Source organism: Ursus maritimus, unplaced genomic scaffold, assembly GCF_017311325.1.
Source record: "Ursus maritimus isolate PB19 unplaced genomic scaffold, ASM1731132v1 scaffold_19, whole genome shotgun sequence".
Taxonomy (NCBI): Eukaryota; Metazoa; Chordata; class Mammalia; order Carnivora; family Ursidae; genus Ursus; species Ursus maritimus.
In genome coordinates this window covers 46259216-46277077 of record NW_024424341.1, presented here as the reverse complement: position 1 = coordinate 46277077, position 17862 = coordinate 46259216, and the positions used below count along the sequence as shown (strand labels likewise).

Sequence of the window (17862 nt, the reverse complement as noted above, 5' to 3'; positions counted from 1 at the left end):
ATAAATGTAAACTATAATTTATTACATTACTGTCAAACATAGCGTAGCCATAGTAGGTGAGAACATGGGGTCTGCCCGGGGTCGGAGTCCAGGTCCACCTCTTACTTGATGAACTCGGTGATCAGATTTTTCTTTTTTTTCTTTAATTTCAAGCTTTTATTTAAATTCTAGTGAGTGAACGTACAGTGCAATACTGGTTTCAGGAGTAGAATTCAGTGATTCATCACTTACATACAACACCCAGTGCTCATCCCAAGTGCCCTCCTTCATGCCCATCCCCCATCCGGCCCATCCCCCACCTGCCTCCCTCCATCAGCCCTCACTTTGTTTTCTGTCATTAGGAGTCTCTTATGATTTCCTTCCCTCTCTTCCTTTTCCCCCCTTCCCCTATGTGCACCTGTTTCGTTTCTTAAAATCCCCATATGAGTGAGACCATACGGTATTTGTCCTCCTCTGACTGATGTATTTCCCTTGGCATATCACCCTCTAGTTCCATCCACATCATTGCAAATGGCAGGATTTCATTCTTTTTGATGGCTGAGTAGTATTCCATTGTGTATATGGTGCCCCTTCGGATCACTATGTCTGTATCTTTGGGGTAAATACCCAGTGGTGCCATGGCTGGGTTATAAGGTAGCTCTATTTTTAACTTTTTGAGGAACCTCCATCCTGTTTTCCGGAGTGGCTGCACCAGCTTGCATTCCCACCAACAGCGTTGGAGGGTTCCCCTTCCTCCACATCCTCGCCAACATCTGTCGTTTCCAGTGTCGTTAATTTTAGCCATTCTGACTGGTGTGAAGTGGCATCTCAGAGTGGTTTTGATTTATATTTCCCTGATGCCAAGTGATGTGGAGCATTTTTTCATGTGTCTGTTGGCCATTTAGACGTCTTCTTTAGAGAAATGTCTGTTCATGTCTTCTGCCCATTTCTTGGTTGGATTATTTGTTCTTTGGGTGTTGAGTGTGATGAGTTATTTATAGATTTTGGGTACACTAATCAAATTAATTAACCCTCCAAGCCTCAGTGTTCTCATCTATACAACGGGTCTAATAATGGAACCGCCTTCCCTGACTCATGGTGATGATTAAGAACTATCCATATGCGAGACTCACAATAGCGTCTGGCGTGAAGTGCTCAGAAAATGTTCGCTGTGATATTTACAGCCTCCCCAGGTTCTGTCTCCATGACTGGTTCATAGTGACTATTTCAGACAAAATTCTGATTATGCCAGGCTTATGTTTCGCACCTTACCCATAATCTTAAAGATAAAATCCCAAATCTTCACACGGCCTGTTAGAAAGCCCTACACATTCAGTCTCCACTGTTTTCCTCCTAGTTCTCCCATCCATGGCTCTTCTGGAATTGTTGCAACTTGTCTGAGTTGGTAAAAATGTTCTCACGGAAGCTCAGACTCACAGAAGCTGTGCCCTCTACCCAGACTCTCCTATTATTTTTTAAAAGGAAGTGGGTGCACCATTTTTACTCTCCCTCTCCTTCTCCTCTCAGGTGACAGAGTACTCCAAGGTCTTGGGAGGTGCCGGAGCCAAAAAGGTAGAAGAATCCTGGGAGCATGAGTCGCCCCAGGGAGGAGCTCCAAGTGCCAAGGGACACCCATACCTGAGTGAGCAGGAAACATCCCATCGCCATGAACTCCTACTATTTTTGAGGTTGATTTGTTTAAAAAAAAAAAATCTAAGGTTACTACCGGTTACATATCACCACTGCAATGATAGACTTTTTTGAACAGTTCAATAGATGTCTTCCTCATCAGACTATGAGCTCCACTGGTTTGCGTATCTCGAATTTTGGGCACAGGTGCAAGCCCTTAATAGGTACCCAATAAATATGTATTGGTTGGGAAAAAGGAAATTCACCAAATCACACTGATGAAAGTTCCTTGGGGACGTGACTTGCTTGAGATACCGTATTCTTTTTTTTTTTTTTTAAGATTTTATTTATTTATTTGAGAGAGAGAGAAGACACAGGGGGAGCAGGAGAGGGAGAGGGAGAATCAGCCTCCCCGCTGAGCAGGGAGCCCAACGTGGGACTTGGTCCCAGGACCCCAGGATCGTGACCTGAGCCAAAGGCAGACACCCTACCCGTGGAGCCACGCAGTCGCCCCGAGGTACCGGACTCTGTGTGAGCCACTTACGTCTAACACCCAAGTCAGTGCTCAGAAGCCCTCCCCGCACCCCAAGGCCAGGGTTGCCAATCTGGATTTCATGTTTGGGTCTGAGATGATGGTCAAGGAGAGCACGAGTGTGGATGAGAAAGTGGGGACGGGGACAGCTCTGTCCCATCCTCAAGGGAAAGGGGAACTAGGTCTTGTGGATGACCTTTCTGTGAAACACTTAGTAGGAAAACCACACGATGGTTGGGACCGGGTATCTGACGGTCGCCCTCTTCTCGTCTGTCTTCATGGCTGGGAGTGCGGGAAAATGGCCAGATGCTCATCACGTCCACAGCAGCAGTGAGTTGGGGACTTTGCCACAGTCACTGTGGCCGCCCAAGCCACAGCTGGTGATTTCTGGTGAGACGCAAACCCAGAGGTTGTCCAGTCGTGGGTCCTGCGCCTTGTGTTCAGACAGAAAGGGAAATGAATGGGCCGCGTGGAGCCCTTCAAGCCCAAAGTCAAGGACCGAGGGAACGGGAAAGTGACCCCTGTTCACACCTCTCTCTCTTCTCTCTTCTAGCTGGTTGTGACAACTCTCTTCGGGTTAGCCAAGACGCACATTGGTTTTTGTGCCTCCGTGATGTTACTCAGAACCCCAGTATGGCCCGTTCCTCTGGCATCTTGAGTCACCCCGGATGGTCCCTAGGTTAGAGGGGTTGTAATCACACACCCCTTTGTTATACAGACTCACACGTATTTTTTCTGTAGGTCCCTTCCCACATGACGCGGACGTGTCTGGTTGCTCACCAGGAAAGTGTGTTTTTCTTTCGCAGAGAGTACTGTCACTGGGAGGTGGTCTCCGTTGCAACCACGTTTGCAAGAAATTGCCTTCTTCAAAATCCACCAATGAGAGAATGAAGCCTCGACCAGAGCCCGAACAGATGTTCACAACAAGCATATCTGACAAAGAACTCGTGTGCGTAACAAGAAAAATAGAAAGCTTCCTACCGTTGACTCGAAAAAGAGAGTCAATCCAATTTTTTTTTTTAAGATTTTATTTATTTACGTGACAGAGAGAGATGGCCAGCGAGAGAGGGAACACAGCAGGGGAGTGGGAGAGGAAGAAGCAGGCTCCCAGCGGAGGAGCCCAATGTGGGACTCGATCCCGGAATGCCAGGACAACGCCCTGAGCCGAAGGCAGACGCTTAACGACTGCGCTACCCAGGCGCCCCCCAATTTTTTTTTAGATGAGGAAATGAGAAAAAGGACGTACGTGGGTATTCACACACACACAAAAGATATCGAAATGACCACAACCATATGAAAATGTTCCCGGCCGCATCAGTCATCAAAGAAGTGCGAACTGAAACCATAGTGAGAGCTCCCAGGGGTGGTGTGGCTGCAACAGAAGATGTAAAAACTTCAGCAGCTGGTGGGAATGTGCAGTAAGCAGGCACTTAAACGCTCCAAGTATAAATCGATACAATCGCCTTCAGAAATGCTGGCCGCCCCTGCTGCAGGCGGATGCACGCACGGCCCCAAACACAACGGCTGTGCTCCGCGGTTCGTACCAACGGACGTGCACCTCTAAGCTCATCAGCAGACGTCTGTTAATATACTCAGAGCAGTACCATCCATCCTAGGCGAGAAGCTAAACAAAAGCCCACTAACGCTTCACAGATAAATACATCGTGGTTATTCGCACGACGGAATATTCGAGAGCAACGAGACCTGGTGGTCTACAATTTCACGCAGCATTAGGGGTAAATCTTACCAACATCTGGTTGAGTAAAAAGAGCCGGATACAGACAGACTGTAGAGTATGTCCACAGCGCTGTAAAGAACCCAAACAAGGAGATGGAATCCACGCTGTTAGGAAGGAGGATACTCATTACTTTTGGAAAGAAGTAGCTGGAAAGCAGAATAAAAGGGGCGTCACGTGCGCTGGCAGAGCTCCATTGATGAATCAGGGCGGTGGTGACATGAGACCGCGCCGTGCGTGGAGATTCATCAGGCTGTGTATTCGATGTGCGCGCTTGTTGTCCGTCACGCCTCGGTAAGAGTCAACACGCACGTCAGAGTACAAGTGCCGAAACACAGAGACAGAATCGCAGAAGCGGTGACAGAGGAAAGGGCACTGACGTTCAAAGGAGCAACAAGAGGATTTGCGGTTCTTTCACAACAGAAATGACCAACGTCACCGGGTGTTCTCCAAAGATACAAACGCAGTGATTTGAAGGGGGACATGCACCCCAATGTTCATAACAGCAATGTCCACAAGAGCCAAACTGTGGAAGGAGCCTAGATGCCCTTCAACAGATGACTGGATTAAGAAGATGTGGTCCATATATACAATGGAATATTACTCAGCCATCAAAAAGAACGATTTCACAACATTTGTAGCAACATGGATGAGACTGGAGGAGATAATGCTAAGTGACATAAGTCAAGCGGAGAAAGACAATTATCATATGGCTTCACTCATATGTGGAATATAAGAAACAAAACAGATGAATGTAGTAAAAGGGAAGGAAAAATAACATAAGAATAGAGAGGGAGGCACACCATAGAGACTCTTGACAATAGAGGACAAACTGAGGCTTGCTGGAGGGGAGGCGGGTGGGGGATGGGGTACCTGGGTGATGAGCCTTAAGCAGGGCACGTGATGGAATGAGCGCTGGGTGTTATATGCAACTGATGAATCGCTACATTCTACCTCTGAAACTAATAATGCACTATATGTTCATTAAATTGATTTTAAATAAAAAAATAAAACCACAGAAAAAAGAAAGAAAAAGAAAGAAATGACCGGTGTTGGCAGCACCGGGATACGGTCTCTGCAAGGGCTGCCAGCCTAGCCAACGTACGACTCCAGAGTGGGAGGACGCCCTTCAGCGCCAGAGGTGAGAGAAAGACATTTCAGACAAGGAAAAGCTATTTGTCACCAACAGATGGGGAACCGCAAGTAGAAAAGGCTCAGGCAAAAGGAAATTAATCCTCGCCAATGGAGACGGAGACGCACAGGATGGAAGGAGGGAAGAGCCATGGAAAGGGTAAATATTTGGGTTAAGGTAAGAATTCTGAATGATGATCTCATCATTAAGGATTTAATAAAACATTGGCATGTGCTTATGCTATATTCGAAGAGATTTCAAAAATCGCTATACTTTGTCCTCAAGTGACAAATGACATTGGACCTATATACGTAACATGTATGGTAACATTGTATTTATAAAAATGCAAGGGAAATGTAACAGAATTCCAGATGTTGGCTACTTTAGGTGAGGAAGGAATGGGGCAGAACGGGAGACACAGATACAAGTTTACCAGTTTTCTGGCTTTCCGGTAGGATGTTCATTTCATAGGGTTTGTCTCAGCGCTCTGTTTAATTTTCTTTAAAGTTGGGTTTTGGGCCTTGACCTTTAGTGAGGTGCTGTGCGTTTCACAGTCTGCTCTCACGGGGCGCCTGGGTGGCTCAGTCGTGTGAAGCATCTGCCTTCGGCTCAGGTCATGATCCCAGGGTCCTGGGATCGAGCCCCCTGTCAGGATCCCTGCTCAGCGGGGAGTCTGTTTCTCTCTCTCCCTCTGCCTCTCCCCACAGCTTGCACTCTCTCTCTCAAATAAATAAATAACATCTCTAAAAAAATAAAAAAGAATTCTATGAGAACACTTACATATGTGGTTGGTAAAGAATATTTAGTTGGTCAATAATAATAATATTAAAAATAATAATACCTTTTAGTTAAGGAAAAAGAGGAAAGAAAAAATTTTTAAAGCTTTGATATGAGTTAAGCATTTGGTGACACCAAATTGTGACCCCTTTGATATGACACTTGGACCCAGACGGCATTCGCACCTCGGGGTGCGGGTTGCCCAATATAGCCTTGGGTGTCCGGTGAAGAAACTTTCCAGGAAGCTGAGTCGCTTCTCGGCCCTGCCTGGGGAAGATCAGACGCCCACCCAGAGCAGAGCCAAAACTGCTCGTTTTCTCGGAGACTATCCGAACTGCGATGTTCGTGCCCACACCACATCCTGTGCGCTTTTTCAGTCCTGCTCGGTTCCCGACTCAAGGTGCTGCAGAAAAGCATTTCTGCATCCCTACATTGGTCACCTGTGTGTCTCCATAAGTCCTGGAAGGGACAGGAAGACATGGGAGCCTGTGGAAAGCGGGGTCCATCTACCATGCACGGCCCGGCCGGGCTGCTCGGGCTCAGAGCCGGGATAATGCCAAGTTACTGCGAGCTCGGATGTGTATGAAAACAGACCATCCTTCACGAGCCTTCCTTCCAGGGTTCCACGAAGCCCTGAAGATCTGGAGCCCCCACTCCCAGGTTGCTTTTTCTGAATTTGCATATTGAAAAAATTTGTATGGGGTGCCTGGGTGGCTCAGTCGGTTAAGCGTCTGCCTTCAGTTCAGGTCATGATCTCAAGGTCCTGGGATGGAGCCCCACGTCGGGCTCCCTGCTCAGTGGGGAGTCTGCTTCTCCCTCTGCCTCTGCCGCTCCCCCCCACCACCGCTCGTGCTGTCTCTCTCTCTCTCTCTCTCAAATAAATAAATAAAATCTTTAAAAAAATGAAACAATTTTAAGACAACACTTCCAGGCCGGAGTTGTGGAGCACAGAGGTGTGGGCTAATGTGGGTGCCTTGGGGAGGGCTTTGCAGCCAAGGCTTCTGGAAACAGCAGGAATTGGAGACCCTTGGGCCTGCTCAGCTCAGATTCTGTTCCGTAGACCCCCTGCAGACACTCCTGTGTGGCCCGGCCACGCCGGGAACGCTCAGAAATGGGGGTCTTTGCGATCTGATCGGGTAGTCTGTAACGAGGGAGAGACCCAGGGCTGCGCCAAGCAGGACTCTCGGAGGTCCAGGATCCAGCTTGGGAACCCCAGCACGTCCACGAGGTCATCACCCCATCGAAGTTCCAGGAGGAGGACTGCTCAGCAAGGCATGACCACGCTGTGATATTTTTGGAATATTTGGGTTATTCTGATGTGAACTCATCTTTTTTTTTTTTAATTGACATACAATTGCGGTACAACGTTGCGTGAATTGAAGGTGTATGACTTGTTGATTGGATGCATTTTTATTGCGATAGGATTGTCACGGTGCTGTTAGCCGACATCTGCATCATATTACGTACTTGCCATTTCTTCCTGTGATGGAAACAGCCAAGATCTAGTCTCCTAGCAGGTTTAAGGCTTAGAATACAGTTTTGTTGTCTATAATCTCTCTACTCTTCTAGGACTCCCAGGTTTATCTACTTGTACAAAGATACACCCTTGCACAACGTCTCCACCTGCCCCCCAACCCCAGCCCCTCGTAACCACGCTTACACTCTGGTTTTTCACAGAACTCATCCGAAACAACATTTTGTGTTGCCTCTTAGGCTCATCGCATCTCAGGTTTCTGTCGACTTTGCCTTTGCAAACAGTCAGCTTATGTTTAATTTGCAAATACGTGTGTATATCTGAACCTATTAAAGGAAACGTGTCAGTACCGTGCAACGGTCCAGGGAAAGGTTTTGTCGCAGGAAGGTGTGCTATGCTTACCCTCTGGTGAGCCTTGACATAAATATTCTCCGGTTGGGGATAAAAATTTGAGAAGAATACGAAGGTCGAGGGCTTTCTGAGAGGAGCCAGGGATGATAGCCATGCATTACCTTCCTTAACTAAAAAACCACCCATAAGAGCCAACTTGTGGGACCCTCTGATCTCAGTCTTCGGAGCAGCCTATAGGCATTGGTGCTTTCCGCCAATCTGACTCTAAATTGCCAACCCACCCCCACGTCCTCCCCGGGTACGCACTACACAGGTGGGTTGGGGTTATCGATCAGAATCCAGCCAGGAAAACAGAAACTCTCCTATTTATTCAAAAGGGAGAAAGAAGTCAACACAAGATGTGCTCTGAATTGAATCCTGGCACAGGGAAAGAACATTAGTGGGGGGAAATGGATAACATCCAGATAAAGTCAGTAGTTTAGTTAATTACCGTATCCACGTTAATTGCTCGGTTTTGACAGATGGTGTAGTGCGGTTATGTAAAATATTGACGTTGGGGAGACCGGATGAGGGGCATAGGGGAGATCCCTGGGTCTCTGCAGCTTCTCTGTGAACCTAACATCATCTCAGGGTAAGAGGTTTGTTTAGGAAACGTTATCGAACAAATAAATGTTTTCCCAAAAAAAAAGGAAAGAAAGAAAAGAAAGAAGATCAGTGGTTGCTGGGAAGGCAAAGGGGACACAAGGAATTTTTGGCTGCGATGGAAATCTTCACTACGATGGCCCAGCTGCCAGAACTCATCGAACTGCCCATATTTGTGGATGTGGTGTGTTGTATGTAAATTATGACTAAATAAAGCTGATGAAAAACCACTCATCAAGACTACACAAAAAGGGGGGGCAGGATCTCATGCATGGGGGGCATCAGCCAAGTAAGGAAGGGCTGAGAAGCAGAACAGGGGACAAGGCCACATCGCCAGGGAGCAGCAAGCTGGAGGTCCATAGAAAGCAGGCCACGAACGCTCCTGGGCAGGGTGCCCCCTGGTCCCCCTACAAAGCTGGGAGGGTGTCTGGGGGGACCTGGAGTCGCCGGGGAGATCAGCAATCTGGGCCTTGGGTGTTGGGAGTCAGCCCCTCCATTAGCACAGTTTGGGGGGGGGGGTACCTGATAGACAGGGACCAAGGATCGATGCTGTGAGGCACGGGGACTCAGAGGTACTGGAGACGAGAAGCAGAGAAAGAAGAGGAACAGATACCGAGGGGAAAAGGAAGTGAGAGGGCAAGAGAAACACAGAGATAAGAGAGGCAGAGAGATCCGGGGTGAACACACAGAGAATAAGATCAGGAAGTTGCAGATTCGCAAGACGGACGGGTGTTAGTCATTTTTTAGGACCAACCATTTTTGGCTTCCTGTTTCAAAACACATATTCTTAGAAGCCTTCAGAAATGGGTAATTTCAGTTGGCTCTTATGATAAAATGGAAGCTTCTGGAGTCTGGCTTAGCAAAGGGAGAGTGTCCCCAGACTCCTTGACCAGGGTGACCTCTGGGCTATACCCCTTAGCCTCATGGTCTGCAAGGCCATGGAGATAAGACTTAACTCATCACTGTCAAGGTGAGAGCCGGCTTTGGCATCCAGCGTGACTCTGGGGAATCCCAACTTCCTTTCGTTTCTGACTATATAGCCTTCACATACTTTTCATTTTTTTAAGGCATTTAAGAAGGTTCTTAAAATATTGTATTAAGCAGTTTTAGGTTTTCAGAAATAATTATTTTAAGATGGAGTGTAGGCCCATAGACTTAGTCTGACATTTTGACAGAAAATCTAGGATATTTATTGTTTACTTATTAAGAATTCCAGGGAGAGATGGTCCTAGGGGTGGTTTAGCAACACAGAGACCTTTTGCGGATCCTAGACCTCGTGTCCTTCCACTCCAGCTGTTTCTGCTCTTGTGTTCAAGCTTTTTGCCTCATGGCTCTGGGGAGGTTGCTGCAGCTCCGTTTATCACATCACCATGCCACACTTGCCAGTGAAGGACAGGAATAAAGGGGGCAAAGCTCTCTTGAGACCCTCCATTATTAAATGGAGGGAAATAGGATTCCCAGATATTGTGGTATATTCTGCTTTCAGGATCATTGGCCCCACCTGGTCATGTACCCCACTCTGGACCAATTACTGCAAATGAGACTGCTAGATTGCCTTAACCCAAACTTTATTCCACACCCGCCCCCAGCCCAAAGCTTAGAACACAGCCACTCCAACAGCTCTAGGTTCCTGTTAGAAAGGGAACTAGTGAGCAGTGCCTGCTGTTTGGCCCCCATCAGCATCTGTCACAGCCACACCGTGGAGAAGGGGATCTTCCCAGCCGTCAGAGCAGTGGACATGAGAATCTGTGGTGGAGTTCCCGTCCTCCTGGGCTCCGTGGTGCCTAAGCGCCCACCCCAGTTCTGCTCTTTATTTCAGCACATGACTGCGAGCCCCATCGGGCCCCAAGCCTGAGCTCTGTCCCCTGACCACCCACCCCTTCAGGATTTTGCATGTGCTGGGGGAGGGGGGGGCAAGCCACCTTTCCCCCAGTTCCAAGGGCACTGGGGGAAGATGGGAAGAGAACTCATGCTAGCAGGATCTTTTTAAAGTTCCCAACACCTGACTGAGAACTTAACGAATATCGTAATATTAAAGACCTGGAGGAGGATTTTTGGCTTCCCATTTGAAATATGAAGAAACGCTGGTGTAAAGTGGCATAACGTCTTGCCCAAGAGTGGATGGCTCTTTTGTGTTATCAAGTCATTTGTGGCACAAATCTCGTGCTGCCTTTTCCCAGATGTTGACAATTGGTCTCACCCCAGGGGTTGGGGGGGTGAGTTCAGCCTCATCGGGGCATCTTTGGGAAGCCAAGTTCCTCTCTCTGTCTCATTAGTGGGAAGGACAGGAGAGCGTTCTTCCCCTTCGCGGGAGGCCGTTAATGTAGAAACCCCTGATGTGCCCCAGCTGACACATCCTGTCCCTTTGTCAGCGGCAGGCTCTGTCCTCTCACCCGTAGGCTCCAGGACGGTGGAAGCTGCAGGGGTCTAGGCATGTCTTCCCATGTGATCCCCTTCCTGGCCCTCGGTGAGTCCTGGAATGGAGGCAAAGGGTTCTAGGGACAGAGGGGGTGGGGGGAGACTTGGGGAAGGGGGCCGCTTCCCTTCCCAGTCCTGACTCCAGTCCAGAAGACTCTGGGACACTGGGAGAGCGACGTAGACCAGCCCCCTCAGCCCTTGTCCTCTAGAAACGGGCTCCTGGTACAGGACGAATTCAGACTCCAGAGGGGTTGGGGGCAGGGGAGAAGCAACTGTTTGGAAGAGGGGACTGGGCCTTGTCTTGAGACTATTTCGGAGCAGGAAGGACTGGGGCAGCCCCCGAGGAAACCAGCGGTGGCGTCTCTCTTACCAGATCCTCTCTTCCAGCGCTCTGCCTGGGCCAAGTGCTCCACGCACAGAATGGTGAGTCTGCTCCCCATCCCCTCTGCACCCTGAAGGCAGCTCTGGACCAAGTGGTGCTGGCCCTGGAAGCGCCTGGGGGGAGCCCCTGAAACATACCCCGAATTACAAACAATTCCAAATGTATGACCCTCCCAGGTCTCTCTCCATTCTCCACCTGTGCTCCCGACAGCCCCCCAGACAATTCGAGCCCCACAGGACCAGGCTGAGCCCAAGGCCCTCCCACACAAGCCCAGACCCCCCCTCAGCATCCCCTGGGCAGAGAATAGGACAGTGGCCAAGGGCAGAGTCCCAGACACCATCCTTGATCCCACCTTCTTCACCCTCAATATACGACACCCAGTGACATGATTTTATTATTTTTATTTTTTATTTATTTTTTTTAAAGATTATTTATTTATTTATTTGACAGAGATAGAGACAGCCAGCGAGAGAGGGAACACAAGCAGGGGGAGTGGGAGAGGAAGAAGCAGGCTCATAGCGGAAGAGCCTGATGTGGGGCTCGATCCCATAACGCCGGGATCACGCCCTGAGCTGAAGGCAGACGCTTAACTGCTGTGCCACCCAGGCACCCCCAGTGACATGCTTTTAAATGATAATTTTAAAATGTCACTTTCATCTTTGGAGTTTATTTTTCATATTTTTTTTATTTTCAGGCAAAACATTAGCTTTTTAGAGCCCTTTCATCATTTCTGTTCAGATCAAATGAGACCCACGCATCACTCTTTGGTCCGGATCTGTCCTGCCCTCACGCTGTCCAGCTTACTCACCTCCAGATGCTTCAGCCCTCCTTCTTTCTCAAACACACCGTTGCCCCCTCAACTCCAGACTGCCTCACACGCTGACTTCTCTGTGTCACAGGCCCCGGCCGCCCCTCTCTGCTCAGCGTGGGTGATTCACCCTGACCCTCTGCTCTCAGTTCAGATGCCTCCTCCCTCCGACCTCCCGGTGCCCCTAGATTCCCACACTCACCCCGAGGGACGCATCAGACTGCCCACCTGTGGACTCGGACAAGTGTTTGCTCAGCATCTGTCCTCCCTCTATGCTTTCAGCCCCGAGAGGGCAGGGATCATGGGTGTGTTTCTCATGTTTGTAGAACAAGCGGCACATGGAGGGCATCTGTATGCGGAAAGGTACTAAGATATATAGAAACGAGGGAGGGGGGAAGAAAGAGAGAGAGAGAAAGAGAGAGAGAAAGGAGGGAGGGAGGAAAGAAGGGAGAAAGAAAGAAAGAAAGAAAGAAAGAAAGAAAGAAAGAAAGAAAGGAAGAAAGGAAGGAAGGAAGAAAAAGAGAGAAAGGAGGGAGGGAGGTAAGAAGGAGGAAAGAAAGAAAGAAGGAAGGGGGAGGGAGGAAGGAAGGGGGAGGGAGGGAGGAAGGAAGGAAAGAGAGAGTAGGCAAATGAGCTAATACTCTCTCCCAGCTCCTGCCTCCATGAGGGATTTCGTAACTTCGGTGCGCCCGTTTCAGAGCTACAAACCCCTCTTCCTCAGCCACCAGCCTAGTGGGGGCAGGCGGGGGTTTTCAAGAAGCTTAACAACAAGGAAATAGAGATAAGGCTGAGATGAAGGTAGAAAATAGAGAGCAAACCCAGAGATGGGTGCCCCGCTGTAGATTTGCGCTGGAGACAGAAATCCTCAGGGACCAGGTCTGTGGGACCAGACGAGCTGGTGTCCCACCACACCCTGGACTGGACTTCCCCTGGGGCTTTGCAGACTGCCCCCCGCCCCAGCCGGGGCTAGCCAGGCCAGAGTCATTCCTACAACTCCAGACTCCTGTTTCCCTTGTCCCCACCAATGATACGTCACCCCTCATCCACTGTTGCCGTCCCAGCCCCCTCTGTCCCCCCAGAAAGTGGCCGTGGGCAGGGAGGGAGCCACACTCCGCAGCCGACATGTCTGGGCCCCCACCCTGCTCTCACACGTCCTGTGTCACCCTGAGAAAAGCTCAAGATGTGACTGAGTCTCGGGCTTCTGTGTCAAGGGGGAGAAAACCTGCAGTGAGCAGAATTCACACCCACCTAGAACGGGCCTGGCAGGGGTAGGGGAAGTCTCGGGGGGAGGGGGGGGAGGATGGAAACGTTCGCAAGGGCAGTTGGTGACCATTGCACAACATCGCCAGTTTGCCTAAAAATGAACTGAGTATCTAACGGGGTGAATCACGTGGTATGGGGACTTCCTCACAAGTGGACCCTGAGAGCCCGCTCTGCTTCCGTCCTAGGGGTCCTGCCCAGACCCTCCATCCGCGCCGAGCCAGCCTCTGTGATCCCCCGGGGGCAGACCGTGACCATCGTGTGCCAGGGCCCTGCTGGGATGGACACATTCCGCCTGGAGAAGGAGGGAGAAGTGCTGTACCCTGATGTGAAGAGCCTGCATGAGACTGAGACGCAGGCCTCATTCCCCATCCCGGCGAGTGAAGACACCGCGGGGCTCTATCGCTGCCTCTATTATAACGGTGCCAACTGGTCTGAGCGCAGTGAGCCACTGCAGCTGGTGGTGACAGGTGAGGACGTCTCTGCTTGTGCCCACAGGTTTCTCTGGGACGATGTGATGGCCGGACATGGTCGTCGGAAGGATGCTCAGTGTACAGAGGGGCCAGGCTGAGTGGGAGAGATCCTGGCGACCTCCACCAAGCATCAGTCCTTCTGCCCTGGTCACAGAGACACCCCCCCCCCACACACACACCTACTCCCAGCTACTGAGTAAGAGACGTCAGCCTGGGGACGTTGCTGGGGGGCTCTGTGCTGGGGATCCCGCTCCAGGCCCAGCCGCCTGCCCTTGGCTTGGATTAGGGACTGGTAAGACCACAGAGAGGGGCCGTCACCTGCAGGGCACGGGGACACCAGCTGGTGGAACTACCCTGTGCCTGGTGCCATGAAAGCGGTCAATGCCAGCAGAGGCTGGATGTGGGAGGCACTCCTCCCACCTTCTGAGAGCCCCCCACTCCTTTAATGTGCAAAGCCATGCAAGTTTCATGCCCAAAGGCACAAGGCAGTGAAGGGGTGGAACCAGTCCGAGGGAGGGAGGGGCAAAATTCAGGCTGTGGCCACCCCCTTGTGGGCAGGGTCCTACTCTTTGCAGCTTTGCAAGGGACTAGTCCAGAGGGACAGACAGACTGACAGCCTGTCTTCCAAAGTCGGACACTACGAGAGAGAACGGGGCTCTTGTCGGTTATGTCCCAACGGTGGTGTTAGGCCACCTAGAGGAAGAGAGAACCCCTGTTGGAGAATCCTGAACCTGCTGGGTGGGGGGCGCACAGGGATGCCACCTGCCTCTCGCCCCCACCCCCCATCTCTTCCTGTGAAGACTGAAGTTCAGAGCAGAAGCCCCGCAGCCTTCCTGCCAGGATCAAGGTTGAGATTCCAGTCGTGCCTCGGAGCTCAGTGCGCGGTCAGTCACCAAAACCGTGCGTACCCCTGGTTCCTCTTGCGCAAAGGGGGCGATGAATGTCCGGGCCCTGCGGCGCCATCTCGGGGATGCAGGAGTTGGTTCACGAGCCGCGCGGCGCTCAGGTCACTGCCTGCTCCATGCGACAGCCTGAAGAAGTGCTGGTCTTACTAATACTGACCCTTTCTTCTCACCCTTTGTTCGTGTGCACCAGACACCCACCTGCTGAGCGCTGCATGCAAATGAGGAGAAAGGGCCCCTGAGCTCCCAAACGTTATTGGGGAAATGAATTAGAATGAGGAATAGAAATGTTTATATATATTTAAATAGAATGTATTTATGTATTTATATATATAAACAATAACTTATAATATAAAATTTCAGATCTATAATTTAGATATATTAGAATGTATATTTACATTATATATTAAGTACACAGTAATATAATTACTATAATAAAATGCATTAATATATTATTATATATGAACATAGCGTACAGTATTATATATTATATAATGTCATACATTATATTATTGTCATGTATTGCTATAATTTATATATGTAAATACATACCTTATAACAGTATTATGTATCATTGAGACACAATTGAGATATATAGCTTATGCATTACGAGTAATCTTAAATTATATATAATTAAAATTATTTATGTAAATTAAATTATACATATATAAATTAAAACCCAGAACTTAAAATGTATATTTATATTTATTAGATATTACAGCGGGTGGGACCCTGCATCATGGACCAAAGACAAGGTGTTGAGGGAGGGAAGTTCCAGGAGGTGAAGTTCTCTGCCTTTCTTAAAGGACATAGAGGACTCAGCCTCCGGGGCGGCGGGAGGGAGGGGGCTGTGTCCGGAAGAGGCGACATGAGGCTCAACCCTGTGCGCGGAGGAGCCCAGCAGGACTCGGTTTGACCACCTGTGAAATGGGTGTGCAGCGCATGCGCAGAGCCCAGAGCCAAGCTCGCGCTGGAATGACCGGTTTCACCTGGGGGGCTGCGGCCAACAGAAGGACGCGGAGTCTTGGCTTCTGTGCTCACAGAAGGAAGGTTCAGCCCCATGGGGGGCTGCTGTGAGAAGCAGAAGGCATCAGCAATAGGGATTTTTGGGGTGGGGTGGGAATCTGGAAGGAGGTGAGCCAGGGGAGGGGGGAGCACGGTCGCGCAGAGCCTCCTTCCTGCAGGAAGGGCTCGCTGTGTATCAGCTCCCTCTCGATGTCATTAGCCAGGTGTGGCCACTGAGCCCAGGACACGTGGCAAGGGCAGCTGCGGATCTGACTTTTAAGTTTATTTAACTTGCATTTCAGTGGAAATCGTCCGGTGAGGTTACCATACCGGACAGCATGATGGAGCGTCTCCATCCTCCTAGAAAGTTCCACAGGGCTGCTCTAGAGGGGCCCCCTCTGCAGGGCTGGGGGAGTCGGGAAGACTCAGCCTTCTCTGTCCAGCTCAGGCCTCTGACCTTGCGTCAATTCTTCCTTCCTAGAAGACCCACAGACGCCCTGGGATGACAGTAACAGTTCAGGTGAGTGAGGGGGACAGAGGAACAGGGTGTGCTTGTGGGGGGAGGGGAAAGAAGGGGCTCTGAGGCTGGCCCTATTCCAGCTCTGCCAATGCCCCGTGGCCAGGGACTTCAGCACTCAGGACCCTGGTTCTGTAACAATGCTTCCCACGTCGCAGGACTACTGTGCATTACCAAGATTTTATACCTCGGTGTGTGCGTGACCAGCAGCCAGCATGCACACGGAATGCAGTAGGTGGCCAATAAATGCACACCCCTGATAATCTGCTTCCATCTTCCCTGTTCCCCCAGGGCTGTTGACAGAGCATGTTTCCATCCTCACTGGGGTCTCTGTGGCCCTATTCCTTTGCGTCTTCCTGGTCCTCATGGTCCTCTATTGTCAGCGCCGGAAAAAACACAGTAGGTCTCAGGGAGAGAGTGGGGGTGCTGGGAAGAAGGCCTGTCTTCTCAATTCCCACCCCTGACTGTCCTCAGGGCCCCCTGGCAGCCAAGGTGAGGAGCAGAGGCCCCAGGAGAGGTAAGGTCCCTGAGACTGACCCCGTACCCCCTCCCAGTCCTCTGACTTCAGGGGGGCCGCCAGTGCTCACTGTTCTTTCCCTTCAGGGTCAGCCCAGCTGTTGACATCCTAGAGAGAACACCAGGTGAAAGGAGGGACAGGCCAGGGAGAAGGGAATGTTTGGGAATATTCTAGGATGTCCCAGAGGGAGTGCAAGGTTGAAACCTGAGGCTGTGAGTTTTCAGGCAAATTGGCCTTCCAAGACCCACCCCAGAAACCTGACCCTGTGTCCTCTCACCTCCAGATCTGGCCACAGTCGACAGACTTCCTGAGAAGGACGGGGAAATGCGCACCCCAGTAAGTCCTTGGCCCCATTACCAAGTGCTGCACGACAAGCACAGCTTAAGGAAAAGATCGAAATGACCGTTTCTTTGCTCAGCAGTTTGGAAGCAGATCAGCGGGGTGGTTCTGGCTCATGGTCTTTTTGGAGGTGGCTGTGAAGATGTGGACCATTTCTAGGATGGCACTGCCCCCCATGACTGTTGGCGGGACCCTCAGTCCCTCCCGGGCTTCTCCAGAGGGAGGCCGCAGAGAGGGAGGGCCAGAAGCCCCAGTATCTTTGAGGCATGCCCTCAGTCTGCTGTAGCCCAGGCCAGCCCTGACCCCACGTGGGAGGGAACTCCGCGGTGGTGATTCCAGGGGTGGGATCATGGGGCTCACCTGGAGGTGGGCCAGTAGCCTCCCCTTTCCACAGTCCCCTAGCCTCTCCCCAGCCACCCTGGCTCACCTGGGTCTCTCTCTCAGACGCCTACTGCAGGAGGCCCCCCAGATGTGACGTATGCCCAGCTGGACCACCGGATCCTCGCACAGAGGACAGCCCAAGCCACGTCCCTGCGGCCCACGGAGCCCACGGCGGAGTTCAGCACATACGCAGCCCTTGCCACACGCTGACTCCAAGCCCACCGGGCCTCTGCCTCTAGACACACAGGAAGCCGTTCCCACAGACGCGTGAAGTGGCCGTTTGGAGGGCTTCCGAATGGAATCATCGCTTTCTGGAAAGCCACACAGTCTGATTTCCTGGAGGCAAGAGCTGGAGTCAGGAGACCCCTTAATCAACATCTAGGAGATTCACGAACCATGTGGTCCCTCCTCGAATCAGCGAGATCTTCGAGAGAAAGGGTAGCACTTATTTCCAGAGACCCAGCTGCAGATTCCTGGCTGTTTCCAGAGACCCGGCTATAGTTGCTTGGCTGTTTCCAGAGACCCAGCTACAGACTCCTAGCTGTTTCCAGAGACCCGGCTATAATCACTTGGCTGTTTCCAGAGACCCGGCTATGGTCGCTTGGCTGT

The 17862-nt window shown here is 50.7% G+C and overlaps 1 protein-coding gene and 1 long non-coding RNA gene across 4 annotated transcripts; one reads left to right on the top strand and one right to left on the bottom strand.

The window, feature by feature from the left end:
* Window positions 1–9802: 9802 nt before the first annotated feature.
* Window positions 9803–13108, bottom strand: LOC103680277. The gene is made up of 3 exons (XR_573092.2): window positions 11860–13108; window positions 11040–11177; window positions 9803–10725 (listed from the first exon to the last, which is right to left on the bottom strand). It is a non-coding gene; the product is annotated as an uncharacterized LOC103680277 (long non-coding RNA).
* LAIR1 (leukocyte associated immunoglobulin like receptor 1) lies at window positions 10578–17737 on the top strand. 3 transcript variants are annotated; one of them, XM_008709823.2, is made up of 9 exons: window positions 10578–10718; window positions 11057–11092; window positions 13308–13589; window positions 15981–16019; window positions 16308–16415; window positions 16491–16533; window positions 16620–16657; window positions 16817–16869; window positions 17317–17737. In XM_008709823.2, exons 1-9 carry the CDS (start codon window positions 10685–10687, stop codon window positions 17461–17463), a joined length of 780 nt encoding a protein of 259 aa, XP_008708045.2. In that variant the 5' UTR covers window positions 10578–10684; the 3' UTR covers window positions 17464–17737. The 3 variants fall into 3 exon arrangements, with proteins under 3 accessions (XP_008708045.2, XP_040489786.1, XP_008708046.2); XM_040633852.1 differs by lacking the exon at window positions 16620–16657 and having other exon boundaries at window positions 16491–16508; XM_008709824.2 differs by lacking the exons at window positions 16491–16533; window positions 16620–16657.
* Window positions 17738–17862: the final 125 nt, after the last annotated feature.